This window comes from Sceloporus occidentalis, unplaced genomic scaffold (assembly GCF_023333645.1).
Source record: "Sceloporus occidentalis isolate IW3139 unplaced genomic scaffold, rSceOcc1.0.p SCAF_7, whole genome shotgun sequence".
NCBI lineage: Eukaryota > Metazoa > Chordata > Lepidosauria > Squamata > Phrynosomatidae > Sceloporus > Sceloporus occidentalis.
In genome coordinates this window covers 21,380,145-21,402,078 of record NW_028316987.1, presented here as the reverse complement: position 1 = coordinate 21,402,078, position 21,934 = coordinate 21,380,145, and the positions used below count along the sequence as shown (strand labels likewise).

General features: G+C 38.1%; 1 protein-coding gene across 7 annotated transcripts in view; it reads right to left on the bottom strand.

Annotated features, from left to right (window-relative positions):
• Nucleotides 1–21,934, bottom strand: part of EPHA5 (EPH receptor A5) — a 289,060-nt gene that overhangs the window by 61,860 nt on the left and 205,266 nt on the right. For 4 of the 7 annotated variants that reach the window (XM_089532330.1, XM_089532332.1, XM_089532334.1 and 1 more), the window contains exons 6-8: nucleotides 20,275–20,399; nucleotides 15,486–15,645; nucleotides 4,402–4,507 (exon numbers count right to left, since the gene is read on the bottom strand). In XM_089532330.1, coding sequence (XP_089388456.1) covers nucleotides 4,402–4,507; nucleotides 15,486–15,645; nucleotides 20,275–20,399 — 391 coding nt within the window. The remainder of the gene's footprint in view (nucleotides 1–4,401; nucleotides 4,508–15,485; nucleotides 15,646–20,274; nucleotides 20,400–21,934) is intronic. The other 3 variants (XM_089532331.1, XM_089532333.1, XM_089532336.1) reach the window with 1 other exon arrangement.

Here is a 21,934-nt window from a genome sequence, read left to right as displayed (position 1 = left end):
TGTTCTCCCCCTGACCATTTGTAGTCAGAGTTGTGTTGGGTGAGATTTTGTAGAAAGGCAAGTGGCCAGTCACCAAAATGCCCACTGGTCACTCTGGGAAAAGCTGCTAGTGGTTTTAGATGTGGGGGAGGGAGGAGAGGATAGTCATCTCACTAAGAAAGCCCACCTGAGAAAAGATGAGGAACCCTATGAGATCACGGCAGTGGGAAGATAAAAACTTCTCTTCCAAATCTCTAGTCTTAATAATCAAAAGAGCAAAAGAAGAAGAAATAGAAATTATGTTATATAGTTTAAAGGAGAATTTATGAACTGGATCTCGCCCTGTTTCTGATGATATAGTGTTGTTAACTGCCAACAATTTGATTTCAAAGTATGGTGACTCTATGAATGAGAGGCCTCCAAGTCACCTCATCCTCAACACCCCTGGCTCAGGTTCTACAGATTCATGGCCATGGCTTCCTTCATTGACTCTGTCCATCTGAAAAGCACTCTTGGTAGATAAATCTGGGCAAGTAGGTGTGGTCATCAGGGTTCTGCTCAAGATTGCCATCCAGATCATACACCACACATGCGTACATGGTGAACTTTTCATCAGGAGGATAGTAGAGGTAGGGATTGTCCAGAAACGTCTCCACAGAATCATTAGATGCTTGCTTGACGCCTGGGCAGTATTGGTTATAATAGCTGAAGAGTGACTCACACATGGCAAACGGCTTGGACAGGATGGTAATACAGACATTGTTGGACATGACGTGATGCAGCTCGTCATGACTGAAATATAGGTGGCTGGTGAGGACATGTGGGGGGAGGGTGTAAGGATGCACAAAGCAGACAGAGAAGTTGCAAGGGTAGCAGAACTGGTGATCACACCACCGCTGTGATGTTGTGCCACTTCACAAAGCAGAATAGGATGTTCTTGACTGTGGTGGTAGTTGTCTTGTGGATGTTCATGAAGGCCACATCAATACTCCATTCTGATTAATGACTCAGCCAAGATATGGAAAATTTTGAACTATTTCAATGTCTCCACCATCTACTTCTGTATATTATTTGTGGACATTATTTTTGTTTTCTTAATGTTCAACTGTAAAACTGCCTTTGCACTTTCTGCCTTGCCTTTCTTTAGTAATTGTTCCAGGTCTTTGTTATTTTATGTTAGTAGGAAGATGTCATCTGCGTACTCTAAATTATTGATGTTCCTTCTATTTTCATGCTTCCTTCTTCCAAATCTAATTGTAGTTTACATATGATATTTCTCGCACAGAGGTGAAACAGATACGGCGAGAAAATGCAGCTTTGCCTGACCATTTTCCTAACCATTATTGGAAACCATTTCTCAGTATTCTGTCCTAACAGTAACTTCTTGACTTCAGTACAGGTTACATACACATCAGGACAATCAAATGGTGTGGCAAACCTGTTTCTATTATTATTATTATTATTATTATTATTATTATTCTGTTTATTTATATCCTGCCTTCCTCCCAGTACAGGGACTCAAGGTGGCTAACAAATTTAAAACAGTCTAAGTTAAAACAGGATAAAACATTAAAAATACAAAGTTGAAAAAACAATTAAACAATTCAAACAATTCAAACATTACACTGAAAAATTAAAAATTTCAACTCCTCAAAATGAAAGCAAAACAGCACCCATATCAATATGAAAAGGCCTGGCAGCGTAAAAACATTTTTATCTGACGTCGAAAAGAAAGCAAAGATGGAGCCATCCTGGCCTCTCTAGAAAGGGAGTTCTAGAACATGGGAATAACTACTGAGAAGGCCCTCTCTCTTGTTCCCACCAAATGCACCTGAGATGGTCATGGGACAGAGAGAAGGGCCTCTCCGGATGATCTTAGTATTCTGGGGGGGGGGGGGGGGGGGTTATACAAGGAGATAAGGTCCTTCAAATAGCCTGGACCCAACCTGTATAAAGTTTTATAGGCCAAAACCAGTACTTTGAATTGTGCTGGAAATGGACTGGCAGCCAATGGAGCTGTTGCAACAAGGGAGGTGTATGCTTCCTATAGCCAGTTCTGGTTGACATCCTGCCTGTAGCTCTTTGGACTAGCTGAAGTTTCTGAGCACTTTTCAAAGGCAGCCTCATGTACAGCACATTACAGTAAGCCAGAGCAATCAAAGGTTTCGTTATAAAGCTTTTGCTATGAAGCACAAGCTGATTTTTTTTTTTAAAAAAATATTTAATGCACTCCATTATTCAAAGTATGTTTGCTATATGATTAACTCCTCCTCCTTTCCTGAACCCATCTTGAACATCTGGCATCTCTCACTCCCTATAAGGTAAAAATATTTGTTGTAAAATTTTGAGCATCACTTTGGTTGCATGGGAAATTAATGCAATGGTCCTGTGGTTATTGCAACCCCTTGTCTCCCCTTTCTTGGCTACTGGATTATATATTGAGTGTTTTGAATCTTTCAGCCATTGTTTTGTTTTCTGTATTTATTCTCCAGCATCCCATATATCCCCACAATAATAATTTTTTGATTTTGTATTTCAGCTTCAATACCAATATAATATCCACCACTGTCTTTAACTATCTCTTTTCATCTCTTGTATATAATTCTTCTATCTATTATTTCAATTGCCTATTTATCTCTACTTGGTTGTGCAATGTTTTCCCTTGCAGGTTGTACAGGATCTTCACTCTTGATTTAAATTTTCCTTCTCAGATCTTGTGAAAGATGCCTCCTGTTCTTTCTTTATTTTTTATTATTATTATAGTAGTTCTCTTCATCTACATTAGGAGGAACTTCCTGACTGTAAGGGCTGTTTGACAGTGGAACAAACTCCCTCAGAGTGTAGTGGAGTCTCTTTCTTTGGAGGTCTTTAAACAGAGGCTGGATGGCCATCTGTCGGGTATGCTTTGATTGAGAGTTACTGCATGGCATGGGATTGGACTGGATGGCCCTTGTGGTCTCTTCCAACTCTATGATTCTATGATTCAAGTTGTACTTTGACACGATGGTTGGTTTACCATTCCTCTTCATCTTTACTCTAATTTTTGATATTAGACATTCATGGTCTGTTCCACAATGTGTTCCTGGTCTTGTTTTGCAGAGGGAATGGAGCTTCTTTATTTTCTGCTTCCAATTATGTCGTTTATTTGATTTCTATATTAGCTATCAGGTGATGTCCATGTATACAGTCACTTCTTGGACTGCTTAAATAATGAGCCTGTGAATGAATTGTTGGGCTCGCAAACTCATTCAACTGGTCTCCTGCTTCATTTTTTGATTCTAGCTCAGATTTTACTGCAGGCTTTGATACTGCTCCATTTTCTATATTTCTATTCTAATGATTTATAATTAACAAGAAGTCCTATTTTGGTGTGTGATCAATTTTCTTTTGGACTCCAGCACAGAATTTTTTGATTTCTTCTTCTTTTGCCTCTATAGTTGGAGCATAAACTTGGATTATGGTTGTATTGATAAGAATTCAAATCTTAATGAAATTGTTTTGCCAGACTTTATGTTATACCCTTTGACTGCTTGTGCTACATGTCTCTTCACTATAAGTTCCACCTCAATTGTTCTTGTCTTTCCATTTCCTGAATAAAACACTGTGATTATCTGATTCAAAATGCCCCATTCCTGTCTACTTTAGTTCGTTCACTCCAAGTATTGCAGTGTTCAGTCATTCAGTTTCTAGTGGCTTGGTTCATGTTTCTTACATTCCTATAATATCTGCTGTGCAGCTTTGGACTTTCTGTGTGGCTGTAGGGCAGGTTAGAAATAACACACACAGACACAGACAGGCAGACACATACACACCTACACACACACACTTGAAAGTCTAGGTAACATTTCACCTACCCGCTAAAGTGAGCTAGCACCTACAAAGACTCATTATGTGATAAATTGCTTAGTTTTTAAGTTACCACATGATTTCTTCATTTTGCTACAACAGATTAACATGAAAGCTCTTTTGAAACTTCCATATCTATGTCACATACATACAATAAATACATATTTTAAATAAATAACTACAGAAGCCCCCTCCTCACTCCCAAACCCAGAACAATCCCATAGTAACACACTTTTAACTCTGACAGGATATTACCCTCTACAATGGTACAACTGCTAAACTACAATTTAGTTTAGGAAACCTTTATTGTATTGAATTGTTGGGAGGAATTAGTGCCACTCTCCTTTTGAGACCATTTTTTTTCCAGCATAAAAGTACTCCCCCCCATCCCCGACACAAATGTGCATACAAATGCTAGCAAGTAAAATTTAACAGACTCTGCTTAGTGTGCTTCTGTGTTTTCTGGCTTGCAAAGGAACGTGCTCCAAAGACAGCTGCCCAGATCAAAGTTAAGAGGAGAGGCTGGAGGATGAAGAAGATTTGATAAATACAAAACACACAGCTTTCCCCTCTTACCTTCCGCTGAGAAGGAAACCAATAACAACAGCCAATAGAATCACTCCCACTGTAACCGATACAGCAATTATAGGGATCTGGCTCTGGTCGCTGGATGCAGCTACTGCTGAGAGGAAAAACAAAAGATTATGGTTAAATTACAGTTAAGATCATGGGGGATTACAGTAAAAATTGCCATCAACCTTCAAAGAGGATTTTACTTTAAGTTTGATAAAGAGGAAGTGAAATCCATCTACTGTTTAACATGTGCAGTGGGAAATAATATTAACTTTACCCAGTAACTTTAGTTTAGGTAACTTCTATTATATTTAGTAATTTTTTTTTGTATAATTTTTTTTTTTACAAATGAGATTTTGGATAGAATCAGGATCGAGCCACTAAAACATTTTCCTAGAAAACATGGGACACAACTCTGTTTTCACTGGGGACAGATGTCAGAATTTGCTTTTAATGTTTTATTTTAGACAGAATTTTATGGCAACTCCAGTTGCATGTTTTTTCTATTAAAAAGGAAGGGAAAATATCGCCTGCTTGTGGCTTCTAAGGATCTGGGGGGGGGGGGGGTGCTAAGGGCATGCCAGCCCATTATATATATTTTTTAAATCTGTTGTTGTTTTAATAGAAAATGCTACCTGCACTCTTGTGACAATATCCCTCTTGGGATATTTTAAGCTCAGACAGTGGCTATTCCCCCTCCCCAAAACTGGTGCTAAGTGTGCAGGGAGGTGTTTTCTTTTCTTTTATTTTGGAAAATGAGAAGTAGGGGTTAGCTTGGGCACGGGGTGGATACAGCTCTCCAAAGTCTAATTTATTGCATTGAAAGTATCTCCAAAATCTGATTTACTGCACTATTCTCAATAGTGTTTGTGTGTGCGTGCGTGTGTGCATGTGTGTGTACCTTCCAGTTTCCTGTCGACATATGGTGACCACATGAATGTCATAGGATTTTCTTGGGGAAGGAATACTCAGAGATGGCTTTGCCAGTTCCTTCTTCTTAAATATAGCCTACTAGTCTTGGCCCCCTAAGATAAAGATTTCTTTCATTCCTCAAATTTCTATTATTTAATAACTTAAAACTTCAACTGAGGATTTAGAAATATACAGTTACCCCTTGGAACTTGTGGGGGTTCCGTTCCGGACCCACCCGCGCAACTTCCAAATCTCACACATATTCAAGCCCCATAGCCTTGAATGAGGCATGTGCATGCAAGGCACACATACATTAATGGTGGTCGCCCCTCTGCTGATGTTCAAGTCCATGAATTTCAAGTCCACAGCCTTGGAGGGACGACTATAGTTTAGCCATTCAAAGTAAAGGGGTATGAAGATATGAAGGGAATGTGAACACAGAGAACATAAGAGTCTAATAATAATAATAATTTGTTTTATTTATATACCGCTATTCCAAAGATCATAGCGGTGAACAGCAAGTAAGCTAATTAGCAAGTAAGCTAATTTGCCCCCAACAGTCTGGGTACTCATTTTAGCGACCTCGGAAGGATGCAAGCCTGAGTCGAGCTTGGGCCCTTTCGCTGGTCTTGAACTCGAAACCTTGTGGTTTTGAGTGAATGGCTGCAGTACAGGCATTTAACCACTGCGCCACCAGATGTGAACCATTTTGAATGTCTCTCTCTACAATGCTAGAAGTCTTGGAACTGAAAGAAAATTTCACTGGCGGGAATTCTTATTGGGGAGGCAATGTCTTCATTCCTCTTGTAACTATGTCCTTGCTGCCTCTCACCATCATCTCCACACCAATGTTTTCCTGATGCTTCGTGTCTAATTTTAAGCTACCATAAAATTCCCTCTGTGGGTGCCAGAGCCCTATGCCCCTTCCCTTACACCCACTTACCCCAGCCATGATTCTCTAGAGCACTGGTCATTTTCACACTTTCCACTTCCCTGCTGCCCTCTCCTGGTCTTTTGTTCTCTCTGCAAGCTTTGGAAAGCTAATTTTGAAAGGCTTACCTCTGAACAGGCATTATGTTATGGGAATGGGAACAGGTGAATTTTAAAATCAGATGAGGAAAAAAAGTGTTTGTTTTTCAAAAGCTTTATTCTGAAGAGACAATATATACTGTACAAGTTTTGCTGAAATGTTTAGCTCCTGTAATCAATAACTTAATTCTGGATAGATGCAAACTAACATAAATTAGATGGGTAGAAACTAAATTCCCCTCCACACAATTTTTGGATGGATTCTATATAATTTTTAGCCAAATTAACTTCAGTTGGAGTTGCACTCCCTTCTGAACCCCAAGTCTCTTCCAAAATTGGAATTTGAGTTCTGGACTGGAAAAAGTCTCTTCAATTCTACTGTAGACGAAGAGATTTAACGGGGGCTGAGGGGTCATAGTACAGCTCCTCCGGCTGCTGCTCCATTTCTGTGCACTATTCATAATGTGGTTATGTGGCTATATAGCTCATAAAGTCCTTTAAGGTTCAATTCCAGGCTATTTAGCAGACTGTATTTGCTTAGATGAGCTGTCTCAGGCTCTGAGATCATCAGGAGAGGTTCTTATCTCAGTCCTATCACCGTTGTAAGCATGGTTGTTTGAGAAGGTGAGAGAGGCCCTTCTTGGTGGCTACACTATAGAATTCCTTTCCTAGGTGAGCCAGAACAGCTCCCTCCTTGTAACACCTCCATTGGCAGAATAAAGCTTTTTTTTATTCAGACAGGTTTTTATAACGGAAAGTCTTTATAGAATGGGCTTGGGCATGCTGTATCATTTTAACTGAACTGTTTCTAGTGGCTTATATTTTTAATTGCATTTTATTTTTTAAACTAGAGTGTGAATTGTTTTAATATTGTTAAAAGTTCTATTTTAAATTCTATTTTAAAGTGAATTATTTGTATTTTGTATGATGATGATGATGATGATGATGATATCGATATTATGGTTATGACCCATAAAGCTCAGTACAGGTCCATTTGAACGACTGCATCTTCTCATGTAAACCGGATCAAACTTTAAGATCTTTGGAAGAGGTGCTTCTTTCAGTCCCAACATCTTCACAAATATGTATAATGGGAATGTACAAGTGAGCCTTCTTCATGGCTGCCCCTATGCTCCCTGGTTGGTTCCCTCCTTGCTATCCTTTCATCATCAGGTGAAGACCTTTCTGTTCCAGCAACAATTTGGGAACTGATTTTTTCATATGAAGCACTGTTGGTGCTGTTCAGTTTTTAACCTATGCTGTTAAATTAATATTATACATGGTTTTAATCCCATAGAAAACACAATATTATTTTAATTTTAACTCTTTGTATACTTCAGCTATATCATGTTTTACTTGTATTTGTCTTATTGTGCAACCTGCCTTAAGTCCCATTCTTGAAGAAAAGGTAGAATATAAAGCAATTGATTAATCTGACTCCTCTTATACAGAGGTGGCTATCCACTCTTTTGCTTAAGAGAGGAAGAGCTACATATCTGTCGAGATTGTAAAGAAACTCAATGAATCAGCAAGCCATCTTTTTATTATGCCAACCACTTCAAAAACTTATTTTTTATTGAAAAATTATATACCAAAGTCCCCAATAGTTAAATAATTAAATTTCAGAGCCCTCATGCTTAAAAATGGCACATTCTCCTAGTCTGAAAAATGCAGAAAATCTGTGAAGTTGTGAAACCCAAAAACATCTTTTAATTCAGAAGAGGGCTTATATAGGATTCTTGCCTTTCTTCCTGACTCTCAGCATCTCATACAGAGAACTGTACTTTTACAAATGGGGCTGGTTTGGCCAGTTACATAGGCAGCCTTTCAGAAGTTTTTTCCCCTCTTCTAGAAAACAAATATATTTGCTTCCGCTTTCTTGCTTGTGAGTTAAAGCTAGAGAACGGTCCCTAGCTCCAGATGTTAAGCAACAATGCAAACGTTTTAAATGTTTTGTTTAAATATTCTTGGGGAATAATTACAGTGTGCCCTTGCCTTACATGGGGGATCCGTTCCGGCCTCCTGCGTAAGGCAAGTTCTGTGTATGCTCAAGCCCCATTCAAAATAATGGGGTTTGTGCATGCAGCAGCAAGCATGCCACGGGCACACACACCATTTTTTGTATGTTGCATGGCTTTCAGCGTAAACTGAAAGCCACCGCATGAAGCAGGTGCACTGTACATCTGGTGAATCAGGAATACAAGAAGGAAGAGTTACTGCGCCTTTTCCCAAAGTGGTCCGCCATATGAGAAGGAGATACTACTGCTTTTTATTATGATCACCATAGAAGCAGGGATGTAATTCATCAATTATTTTCTTCTGAAAGAAAGCAATGATAGCTTTAGCAATTTTCTTCCTTCTGTGACAAAATCTTCACAAATTGTGCAGTTTTAAAAAAACTATTCACAAATTGAGAATTATTAAGCATTCAAAAATATTTTGTGCTTGTGTGCAAAAAAACCCACAGTTTTCTTAACATAAATATTTTTTACACAGAAAATGCTATTTCCTGTGCAGAAAATGCTATATCCGTCTTATTCTATGTCAAATTTGTGAGTGGTTTCCCCTCACAGAAAGCAGCATTTTCTGCATGTCAGACATAATATTTTTGCATAGGAATATTACTTTCTGGATAGGAAATGCTGTTTTTTGAACAAAACAATAATGTGCAAATTCTATCCATACTAGGGCCCAATCCGTAGACACTCCACAGTCCAAGATTCTCCTAATAAGGATTTCTTGACACTCAATAAACAACATATTCTACCATATTTAAAATTATTTTAACAATATTTGTTCCATCTCTAGATAGCAGTGACTTTCTGTTCTTTCTGGTGGCTGCATTTTCACTAACAAAAGTACATAAATGTTGACAAAAATGTACACAATCAAAAACAAAAGCTATTTACTTACAGACTGAATTGGAAAGAGAAGAGATCCCTCATATTACAGTATTAAGTACAGGGAAATGAAAGAATAGCAATCCCATATTAAATGGAAACTCATAACTTACTAATTATTATTTTACTGTGGGATTTAAAGCCACACTGTTGTTTTAAATATCAGTGCAATAATTCATCATTTCAACAGTGCTGGACTATATTTTAATCCACTGTTATACTTTCATAATGATTGGATGTGTACTTTAAATAGCAAAGCCTGTACTGTCAACTAAAGTTCTAATTAGCACTACAGATTTATAGACAGCTCTGATAGGTTTATTATCTCTAGGTGGAATGTAATTCCAAAAAGTATTTATGAATAATTGCAATTAGACTGTGCTATCGGGGGCCACCCCCAGAGACCACTGAATATTAGAATATCTCTGCCCTCTTCCCTTCTGATTCAAATAGATACAATCTGTTCCAACCAGAATTCTTTCCCAGCTGAAGAGAACTTCAGCAGCACACCATTTTATAACCCAGACTGTGGCCTGTTACAGACTGCCAGAATAAAGCTGCTTCGGGTCTCTTTGGAGGTATGCTATTTAAAGGATGCATGGGTCCTAAGAGTCCGGAGGTCGCACCAAAGCCATACTGCATTCCTAAGCACCGGAGTGCAACTTTTGGTGCAGCTTTCGGATTCTTAGGATGCATGCACCATTTAAATAGCATACCTCCAAAGAGACCCGAAGCAGCTTTATTTTGGCAGCCTGTAACAGGCCTGTGTTTAGTTGTTCCAACGTACTTGCTAAAACTAGTTCTTTAATTTCATGAGAAATACTTTTGGTCCTATGCATGTTTAATTAGAAATACGCCCCACTGGATCCCAAAGGACCTCACTTCAAAGAAGGCAGGTAAAGGTTTGCACTCAAGGAATACTCATTAGAATGATTTGCTGTCTCTATTAAAAAAAATCAAAAACAAGGCTAATGACTATAAACATATCTATGTCTGACATAGTAGGAACATTAAAATTATGGGTATTTTGTTCTTAAGTTTAAGGTTAGAAAGGCAACAGACCAATTGTGCTGAAATGCCAGCAGGTTATTTATAAATAACCTGACATATAATGCAACCACACTAAATTAGAAACTTTTCTGCAGCATCCAAAATTTATAATAGAGATTTATTTGGCAGCAAAAGACAGTTATGTTTCTACTTATAGAACAGGATTGATAAATAATCTAATATGAAATAATTCAATAGATAATTTTTATTACACTGATGTTTGCATCACTAAGCCTTTTCATCTATATTAGCCTGTTCACTGACTTTGTTGCTGTCTGTCATTCCTTTAAACTCTATTTCATTTTTAAAAGGTAACATGCATTTAAAACAGGAAACTGACAGTATTTTTTAATAAAGAGAATAGATGATGAGAGCTAAAGGCAAACAATAATCAACGAAAGATCAATCTAAATTCAGAAGATAAACATAGAAAATGAGTTTCTATTCAACAGGGAAATGAAAGGAATTTATTCCATTATAAAATCTTTCCTGAATAGAAATAGTATGAAAATGTAATAAGCATGTCATCTAAACAAATTGAAATAGGTATGCCGTGTGCACATAAATACTGGTGGCAAGTGAAATTTAACAACCAAAATATGTTAAAGAAAAGGGACAGTTTTTCCTCATTATAGTGACTTAATCCTCTTGCACTCCAATGGAGCATTTTATTCTTCTAGAGCAGTGCTACACAAAGTGGTGCTCCCTGGACTGTTGGCTACTGGTTCCTGGCAGCTTTCTTGGAAAGAATGAACAATGGTACCCCATGGGCATAAACATGGAGTCATTCCCTGGCACAATGGGAGTGGTGGTTGTGAGGACTGCTGGTCACGCACATCAGGTGACCTGGGAAGCAATGTCCTAATGTCTATTTTCTCACAGAAGCAGGGTTCCAATATAGACATTCCAACATATTGTCATCTGCAAAGTTGTAAAGAAACACAGCCAATATCCTGTTCCATGCCAGTAGAGTGTAAAGTTCCCACTCAAATGAGGCAACTGTAATATTCTGGTTACTATTCTGGACATTCTGGATCATTCCAGATTGTGATAGGGTGGAATTTTGCTCACTCACTGACCTGCATTCATGCTCCCCTCCTGTGCTGAAGGTATATGGAGAAATACTTGCAGAAGGGGGTACAGTGTGCCCTGTCATACGCAGCTTTTAGCTTACATAGCTTTCAGCTTACGATGAAAGCCGTGTAACAGAGGTTGAATGGTGCATGAGCCCATGGTGTCCATGCCATGCTGCACGTCATGCACGAGCCCCATTATTTTCAATGGGGCTCGAGTATATGAGCTATTTGCCTTACACAGAGGGGTCCGGAACAGATCCCTGCATAAGGCAAGGGCGCACTGTATTTGATAACTCAGATGCCCTCCACCCTAAACCCTCTATTAGAACCAACTAAAGCCTGCTGTGATGCATTTAATGACTTTTTCGCAGATAAAATCTCCCAGATAAGAACAGACTTGGACACGGGCTCATATTTAAATTTCTTTTAATACTAAAGAAAGCAATTCCTGCTTAAAACATATCACATTATATTTTGCCATTTCACAAGCTGCTTCACCAGTACTATTCAAAAATGGTAATACAGCATTGGAGGAAAGCCAGTAACAGTGTTGTGGTTGTGGTGTTTATATCTGGGGTGTTGCATAAAGATTTGCTTGACAAAATGTAGCCTTCCCATGGCCATGCTGAGTGGGAACACAAACCATTAAACAGAGACAGTTTCCATTTGCCACTCAAAGTCAGAAAACACCACCCTCTGACCATTGTATTTGCATCTATCTAGTAAAGAAGCCTCCTAACCCTATGATAGTAGAAAACATTTAATCTCTTGAGAAAGTCTTTGTGCAATAGAAGGAGGTGTTTCCAGTATAATAAACAGTACATCTGATACAACATGCTGGGCTTGCAAAATGAAGTTGTTGTTCTTATTTCTCTACTGATTATAATGTTGTCATGACATGACATATGTCTTTATCAGAGCTAACTCAAGACATTTTTGCGAATAGATTATTTTAATGTAATGGTTCTAGCATCTAGAAAGATACAGCTACCGCTTCCTCCTCCTCCTCCTCCTCCTGGTATGGCAGCAACCAAAAACAGAAAAGATGACATCTTCTTGGGAAAAGCTACAAAACACTCCAGAGCTATGTTTGGAGGACAGGGCTGAGCGATCCTCTCAATTTTTCCCCCCTAAATCACATTAGTCCATTAATTTTTGGTGAGACTTGTCCCCATATTTCACACTTCATCAGCAATATTTAATAGATATGTCAAGAGTAACAGGCTAGCTTTCTACCTTAATCTAACTGACGAAAAGAAGATTTAATTCAAATTCCCTTTCTCCAAGCTGAACAAAACATTTCAAAGTCATTAACTGCATTCTGAAAGGTGACTGTTTCTTTCCAAAGTGTTTGAAAATAAAGGGAGCCTGGGAAATATATTCAAGGGGCAGGTGCTGCTTTAGGGGGGAAATGTAGGAAGGTGGTGAAATCTCTTAACAAAACTTCATCAAATTTTGAATTTTTCAAATCTAAATATTTCCTTGGCTTCTTTAAGGACATTCATAATAATAATATTAACATCCTTTAAGGGCATCCATAATAATAACATAACCCTGACAGGATTAAATATAATGTCAGTTACAGATAGAGTAGACACACTGAAATGACTGGGAGTTTTTAGTCACCTCTAGAGAAGGAAAAAATATTTGTCTAAAAGAAAAAAAGGAAAACAGTTCAAAATATGTTTCCTGAATTTCAGGAAGCATTGGCAAGATGAATTTGTGCCATTTAGGACTTATTATGGTATGTATCAAAAATTCATGTGGAAATTGTTTCTTTAGAGAAAACAAAATTTCTGCAAAGAAAAGAGGTTTCCTGTACAGAAAAGAAATTGGCAAAGAAAATAATATTTCTATGCAGAAGACCAGTTTCTACAATGCTGTCTTTGTGCTTGTTTTCTGTGTATAAAATACCATTTTCTTTGCATACCTTTTTGGCACAGAATAGTTCCGGATTAGTGAACAGTATTCAAAAACTGCACTGTTTTCAAAGACATGCTCACAGTGAAGGAAGAAATGAGAAATTATTTGTTCTTGTAAGAATGAAATTTATGAAGATTTACACCCCTAGCAACACCTACATAAGTTCCATTTACTACAGTGGATGGGTTTTAGTTGGCACATATGTTAAATTTAGTCTATAGATTAATTTTTTTAGGGAAACCAAAATACATTATCAGAAGTAAGGAATGAGATAGCATTCACAAACCAGATTGGTGAAAATATTTCCAAGACACAGTACTCATGTGTGATGCCAATTTATAGATCAGTCAATATGAAAATCCTTCATAAACAAGCAGTGTTGCAGGAAAATGTAGACGCTGTAACACTGTCTAAGGAAATTATCATATGAGGATGAAATAAGGATGGGTTGCTCCGCCATCTTTATCTCATCTTTGACTGTGATCCTGCAAAAGGCTTTCAGATTGCAGCACTATTGTCCTGTCATTGAAGCGGCATTACATTAACACACACTTCTGTTAATGCAAAATGCCAGGCAATGCCACTTCACTGATGGGACAATGATGGGACAATGACAGGATCTGTGTGATGTAGTTTGCAGTCAATCACGCTTTCTGGACAAGATAATGTCCGGATAAGTGCGTATGAAAATCTTCTCACCATCGCACTGTGAGACTGGGAAAAGGATACAAAGATGTTTTGTCCCCTTTCTGATAATCTCCAATGAAAAGACACACGAACATCTTCCCATGCCTTAATAGCAATCTTAATATCAGTGTCCACTGCACCCAAATTCAAGTACATAACATAATCAAAAATGGATCATAAAATCCCTCTCAGAGCAGTAAACCAGGACTGACAGCTTGATGTCCATCAGGTATGCACCCAGATTTTCTGCCATGTCATATTTGGAAGCCCTCAACTTCCTTTGTTTTCACAGATATTTAAATATAGTTCATATAGAACCTTTCATTTGGCAATACAGGTATACCTCAATTAACAAAGAAGCTGCTTTTTACATCCTTCTCACTCCCCTTTTCTTTCTTGTCTTCTGTCTAGCTGAACATTTTTAGTAGCATTAGCACAGGGAAGATGGTAAAGAAGGGCTGGAGAAATTTAAAATGTTAATATCAGGTTGCATCAGTGTCTTCAGTAAACAATGCAACAAAAGTTTAACTGAGTGGATTCCACTGTAATTGTATGTTTCCATTTGATAACAAATGAAGTAAACAGCAGCTGTCTACAGAATCCCTTATGGAGCATGCTGAACAGCAAAACAGACCAAGAAAAAAAAAAAGATCATCCATTTAAAAAAATTTGAGGGTGTGTAAACTGGCCATTTGTATTCCTTCATGTTCATGGGGTTTTGTTGCAAAATCACAATTAATCAAATGTTCCTCCAATAATAATCAATTAGTTCCTCCAATATTGTTATTTTTCCATGCCTGACCAGCAACCCTAATCATTTTAACAAAGCATAGTTCTATAAGTTTGACCACCAAAAAGTAAATCATTATATGAAATGAAGGCTAATGAAACAGAAAAAAAATCACTGCTAGATGCATTTTGGAAGAAGCTTGGACTCTCAAGGATCCAAAATGTTTTTGTGTACTTATGCAAGGCTCACCTGCCCTGGCTGGTGTATTTCATATGGACATATTGTTTGCTTTGAATGGAAAGTTTAATTAAACATATAGTACTGCTCTTCTTCTTTCTAGTGTAGGAACCTATCCCTATGCATTCCATGTTATTTCTCTTCTCTGGTACCAAATTTTCTGTTAAAGAAGTAATGCCCAGGCACACATCTACTTTGCTTTCTTTACTTGTCAGACCAGCTGTCCACAAACAATTGGTGCTGAACAGTAAAAACAAGGGGGAGGAAGGATTGAAACAGTTCAGTACTATGAGAAAAGAAGCTATTTAACAAGTTTTGGAGATGTTCCAAGTTTGAGAAAAGAACTAGAGGACAATGGGTTAACCTAACTAACTGAACTAATAACTGATGTGCCTGAACACACCAGGCCAGGAAGGACTCAGGCGAGACAGAGCGAGAGGGATGAAATGCAGGCTGACAAGTCCCCTGCAAAGATATTGATCTGCTGATCTTTTCTCATAACCATTACAGAGACACGGACAGACAGTAATTAAAATGACTTACACACTGGGCTGGTTTCAAACTCAAATCTCCGGCTGAAGCCACCATACCCTGCTGCGGTGCGTGCTCGGATCTGGAAGACATATGCTGAGGCGGGTTTCAAGCCATCTGCAGTAATTTTTGTCTCCTTGGATTTGATGATGGTATAGCTGGTCTCTTGATCCTTTTTGATGCATTCACATACACACACACACACATACACATACACAGAGAAGTAAAATGTGTAAACAGCAAGTACAAACTTGGTGGCTATTCTTTTGCAGGAACAGCACTGGATACTCCAGTGTCAGCTTCTTGTTTGTGATCTCTTAAACGTCACATTGAGCTGGACTATCATCTGATACTTGACACATATCAGTATTTGGAAAGCACTTCCTTCACTTGCTTTGTGGAGTGGGGAGGAATGGGAATTTACAAAGCCAAATGGAGGAAAACAACTAGAGATAGGATGGCTTGTTTGCTACTTACATTGTTCAGTCCCACTCGGAAATCAAATATACAACCTTTCCTAAGATTCTGTCTTCAATAGTTCAGTTAAATGCATCCAATCAAACCTCATGCAGAGAATTCTAGGCTGACATGGTTCTCCTCATAAAAACTAAGCAGTGTGGTATTTGCTTTCATGTGGTTTAAATAGTGGTGTTTGTTTCTGTGTAAATTAAGAGTAGATTAGACAAGGACTACTATGTCATTGTTTTCCACTCACCCCACCAATGAAAAAGTGGGAATTCCTAAAAGTAGCCCAGCCCATCCGATTGTTTAAGCGACATATGCTTCCCAGTGGCAGGCAATCATACAGCAAGGAAACAGCTTGCATAATGATGAACTGGTGTGGGTGGGCTAAACTCTAAAAGGTATTGCTTTCATAGAATCATAGAATCATAGAGTTGGAAGAGACCACAAGGGCCATCCAGTCCAACCCCCTGCCATGCAGGAAATCTAAATCAAAGCATCCCCGACAGATGGCCATCCAGCCTCTGTTTAAAGACCTCCAAAGATTCTTATTTTCTTGGGCAAAGAAAATTGGGCATTGATTATCACTGATAATCAATGAAATGCTTATGTTACCTATCAACACATTTAAATTGCTTTAAAAATAATAATTTATGCCCATCACATGGATGTGTTAACTTTAAATGTAAGGAAGTTTACTTACATTAACAGCCAATTCAAACCATTAACTTAATACTTCTTATCAAGGCACTTGTTAAAACATATTTTCGTGAAGAGAAATAAATACTGAACAACACATAAATTAATTTTGAGGATCTGAATCTCCAAGTAACAAGCCCTCCATTCTCAATGAAATCAGAAAAATTATCCCAGACTACCTTATAATTAACATGTGGCTGCAATATATTAAGTAAGTACAGGCCTATACAGACAGGCCAAAATAAAGCTGCTTCGGGTTACTTTGGAGGTATGCTGCTTAAATGATGCATGTGTCCTAAGAGGCCAGAAGCTGCACTAAAGCCATGCTCCAATCCTAAGGACTGGAGCACAGCTTTAGTGCAGCTTCTGGCCTCTTAAGATGTGTGTGTCATTTAAACAGCATACCTCTAAAGTGACCCGAAGCAGCTTTATTTTGGCCTGTCTGTATGGGCCCTACATGTTTTAACTGTACTGTGTCCCCAGGACCAGTAAAAGAATCAATTTTTTATTCTCATGTCCATTCCACCTTTTTAATATTTTAATGGGTTACTATACAGCTACTGGGCCAATTGCCTTTCCCTAAGACAGCACTCCCACAATACACCAAAATACTTCAATTTTGTTTACAGCCCCTATAGAAATAATGACTGGAAGTGATATTGCATCACCTTCTGTCACCATTTTCAGAGGGACTAAAACAACATCAGAGGTATTTTGGCACAGGAGGATCAGGGAGTGAGTTGTATTTTTGCACATTTTTGTGGGGTTGAGGGGGCTCTCTATGTTGTTTTGGGCACAATCTACCTTAAAATCATGCCAAATGTTTTTAAAGGCATAGTGAGACTGGAAGGGACTTTCAGGTGCTGCATGATTGGTGTCCAAGGACATAACTGTACTTTCCCCCCTCTCTTATAAACAATGGATTTTATCACATGAGAGGCAAGTATCATTAAATTATCATTAAATCATGCTAACAGAGCAATCAGGGGGAAGATTATCACATCCCCACATGCTTATCCCATTCATGTCCTGTCTGTAAACAGTAATGGGCGTGTCCTTGGATAATAACAGAAACTCCCATTATTATCACAATTTAATGACACTTGCTTCCTCCATAGGATAAGGCCCATAGTATAAATACAAGTGATCATTTGCTAAATGGGAAATATCACAGCAAGCATGTAACAGAAGGTATGCCAGTCATCTGTATTGTCCTACCAATACACATTTTCTGCATCTGAGTGCACTCTTGTTCACAAGCATCAAAAGGAACATGGAGTCAATTTTCCCAGGTTGTAATGCTCCATGCCATTATGTGAGTGACACAGCCACACAGGTAGAGCCAACTGAATGGAATTTTTTCATCCAATCAATAACTTCTCTATAGGGCAAGTACAATGGACCTGCTAGTTTGTTTGCTTCATGGAAATACAGTGGACAGCAGTGTGCAATCATACTACAGAGAAGCAGCTTCCAGCCTAACATGATTGCTTGTGAAGGGGCAGAGGAATCCTGGAAAACAGGCATGACAATTTTCTCACCACTTGATGAGGAACAGCCACCAGTGGGAAGTTGAAGGATTCCACAGCCGGCATCCATAGTTTTTGTGCAATGGATGCAAGCTGCAGGAAAAGAGATTCCACCTCAACATTAGGAGGAACTTCCTGACAGTAAGGGCTGTTCGACAGTGGAACAAACTCCCTCGGAGTGTAGTGGAGTCTCCCTCCTTGGAGGTCTTCAAATGGAGGCTGGATGGCCTTCTATGATTCTATGATTCTAGAAGGGTTTATTCATGACGTTTTGCCAGCATCTACCGTACATAAACACTCTCAACCAACAGTATATATACTCCACTCGCCTCCATCTGCTGGTAAAACGACAGGAATAAACTCTTCTAGAACATGCCGTCAAAGCTCAAAAAATCCACAAGAAACTAAAGTCACCAATGGGCTAATGAAAAGATTATATCCATATTATCCATTTAAAATTTTTTGAGGGTGTGTAAACTGGCCATTTGTATTCCTTCATGTTCATGGGGCTTTGTTGCAAGATCACAATTAATCAAATGTTCCTCAAATAATAATAAATTAGTTCTTCCAATATTGTTATTCTTCCATGAGTTTGCTCTCTCTTGTTATCCATTCTGCTCAAGTTACATTCCAGTTTACCCTGAAGAATATCTCAGGCTGCATCTGCACTATAGAAATATCCAATTTGACACCACTTTAACTGCCATGACTCAGTTCTACAGAATTCTGGGAACTGTATTTTGTTGTGGCACTACATCTCTTTGACAGAGAAAGCTAAATGTCTCACAAAACCACAGTTCCCAGAATTCCACAGCATTGAGGCATGGCAGTTAAAAGTGGTATCAAAATGGATTATTTCTGTAGATACATCCTAAGAGTATGTTTATTATATAAGAACTGTATGTCTTCAGTTCATTTTTCTTCCTTAGGTGACCAGTGCATGTCAGTGCAAAATCACAATAACACAAAATAGAAAGGGTCCTGCTGCAACTAAAAATAGTGGCAAAGTACACATTCCTATCATTCTAAATAAAGACAAGAAATCCGAAGTGAAAAACTAGAAAAGTGCCAGCTTAATGTTATTCTGAAAAGAGATGTGGTTTTTCAAATAATCTGGACCCAAGACATGAAGGCTACAGTTTATATTACTTCAACCTTCACTTTGATTTTTTAGGAGTGAGAAATTCAACAAAAAGCTGCATGCATTTGACTTAAATGAATTCACTAGGGTTCAGTCTACATAGCTAAGGACATATCTCTACCATAAATTTAAACAGGTCAAAGCAAAATGGCTTATTTGAAGGACATAAATTTAGATTTGTGTGGCAAAATAGGTGGGGTTCTCTAAAAGAGAGGTCTGCAAAAGAGAATTTGCAGAGCCCACAACCAATGTACAATTCTTCATTATTAGTTAAAGGAAGTAAGAACAGTCAATGCTGTATAAACGATTAAAACATCATAGTGCAGTTAATGATAATGTCCTGATGTTTTGGAACTTTTTTGACAAAATAACATCTATCAAAGGCTAAGTGGCTAATTACAAAACTTCCCAGTTTGAATCTTTTCTCTGTCAGGAGCTCACCAGGAAGCCTTAAGCAAGCCACTTTCACCACAGCCTTATGTGCGTATCATAAGGATTATACTAAAAATAATCCATTTGACCTATTTTGAACATTCTGAGATTGCTAGGCATTCTGGAAAGCAATAATAATATTATTTTCCATGTGCCCCTTCATCTTGGCTGATTGGGCTGCAAACCTATAGACACATGCCTGGAAGTAAGCCACTATGAATTCAACAGGACTTACTCCTGCAAAGACATGGGTAGGATTGCAATGTAACCCTTCTTCATTTTAATGTACTTAAGGCTGGTGATAGAACTGATGAAAAATGTTAATGTATTTGTCCAACACACTTGAAACATAGATGAAAGAAATGTCTGTACAAGCACGCATCAAGATTTCCTAATCAGTTACAGTGTAATCAATTTGATATTGAATTATACATAGCAATTACTCCACTGCTTTGGAACAGATATTGTAATTCTAACTGAATGGAGCAGGGCAGAAATCAAAGACAGTTCAGAGAGCCTCACAACAGGATTGTCGCACCTTTTCAAAATATTTGATTTCATACTCCAAGATGATGCCATTCGGTCGATCTGGTTCCTGCCAGGAGAGTGAGATGCTATTTTTGGCGACTTTCCCTTTCTTAACATTTGTGATTGGTGATGGTGCTGTAGAACAGGAGAAGAAATCAAAACAAAATCAGGATAACTATTAGTTTAGAGGAAGAAAAAGAAATCCCTTTGTAACACTGCATACCATAAGGACTTGTCAAATAGGTAAGATCTCCTTGTTAAGCAGCTTATAAACTCAGAGCAATGCATGGTAAATGCAGAACTGCTACCCTTTAACTTGGCAGAGAGACATGACCAGCGTCTTAACTGCAGATATGCTTTCATAGCTAAAGGACTGTTGCTAAATGAGGGCAGTTTTAGCATTTGGACTCCAACAATGCTCCATTTGGTTTAAATGTTATTTTCAATCATATTCAAATCTTTATATAAAAATATTTTATCAAAATATTTGTAGTAATGCAAAGAAAACAGCATATATTTCTTATAAATTCAACTAAAAATACCTGGGCCCTGAGATCAGGAGAGGACCTTCTTTCAGTCCCATCACCATCACAAGCATGATTCATGGGAATATTAGATGGCCTTATCAGTGGATGTCCCTAAACTCTGAAACTCCCTTCTGAGAAAAGCCAGAACAGCCCCCTCCTTACTGTCCTGTTGCCAGGCAAAACCCTTTTTATTCTGACAGGCTTATAAAAGAGAGAGAGTTTTAAAATGTTTAATTGCATTTTAATGTTCACTTTTTATATGTTTTTAGCCATATGGTTCCTTTTAAATTGTAAACTGTCTTCTGTCCCAAGTTTGGGAGTAAGGTGGGATGATGATGATGATGATGATAAACACTTGAAAGAACTTATTTTTAAGGAAGCATACCTAAAAAGAGCTATATCTGATATATTTTATATCAACAGTTTTGCTGGGGTAAAACTAAAGCCTTCAGCTTCACTCACTCACTCACTCACTCACTCACTCACTGCACTATTTCTCAATTTCATTTCAGATTAAGAAAATTCTGATTCAGTGCATTCTATTTCATTGAAGGATTGTTTACAATAGAACAGTCAAAAGAACAATGGAGAATGTGTATGTGCGCACGAATGCTCAGAGACAGACACAAACTCACACACGTACTAGGGATGTAATTCTTTACCAAGTTTCTTCTCAAAGATATCAACAAAATAGCCTTAGAAAACCACACCGGTTTCAAATGCTGTTTGCACTTTTGCATTTTTTTCTGTGCAAAATGTACAGAATTTGGTTGTGCAGAAATAAGCATTTCCTGTGTAAAAAACAGCCTTTGCTGCATGGAAAATATTTCAACACAGAAATATTAACAGCCATACAGACAACTCTATTTCATGTGTAGAAAATGCAATTTCCTATGCAAATCAACTATGTGCAAATTTTACACAGAATAGATTCCCAATTACTTTTTCTGTGAGGAAAACAACATTATCTGTACAGGGATTTTTCACACAGAAAGTGCTTTTTCCTACAACGAAAATCCTATTTCCTGCACAAAACAACTATGTGTGAATATTGCACAGAACAAGTTCTGAACTGCAAAGATTCCCATAAGTCCAGGATTCTTCTTGTCAAGAGTTTCTTAGCATTCAGAAAACCAGCAGCGT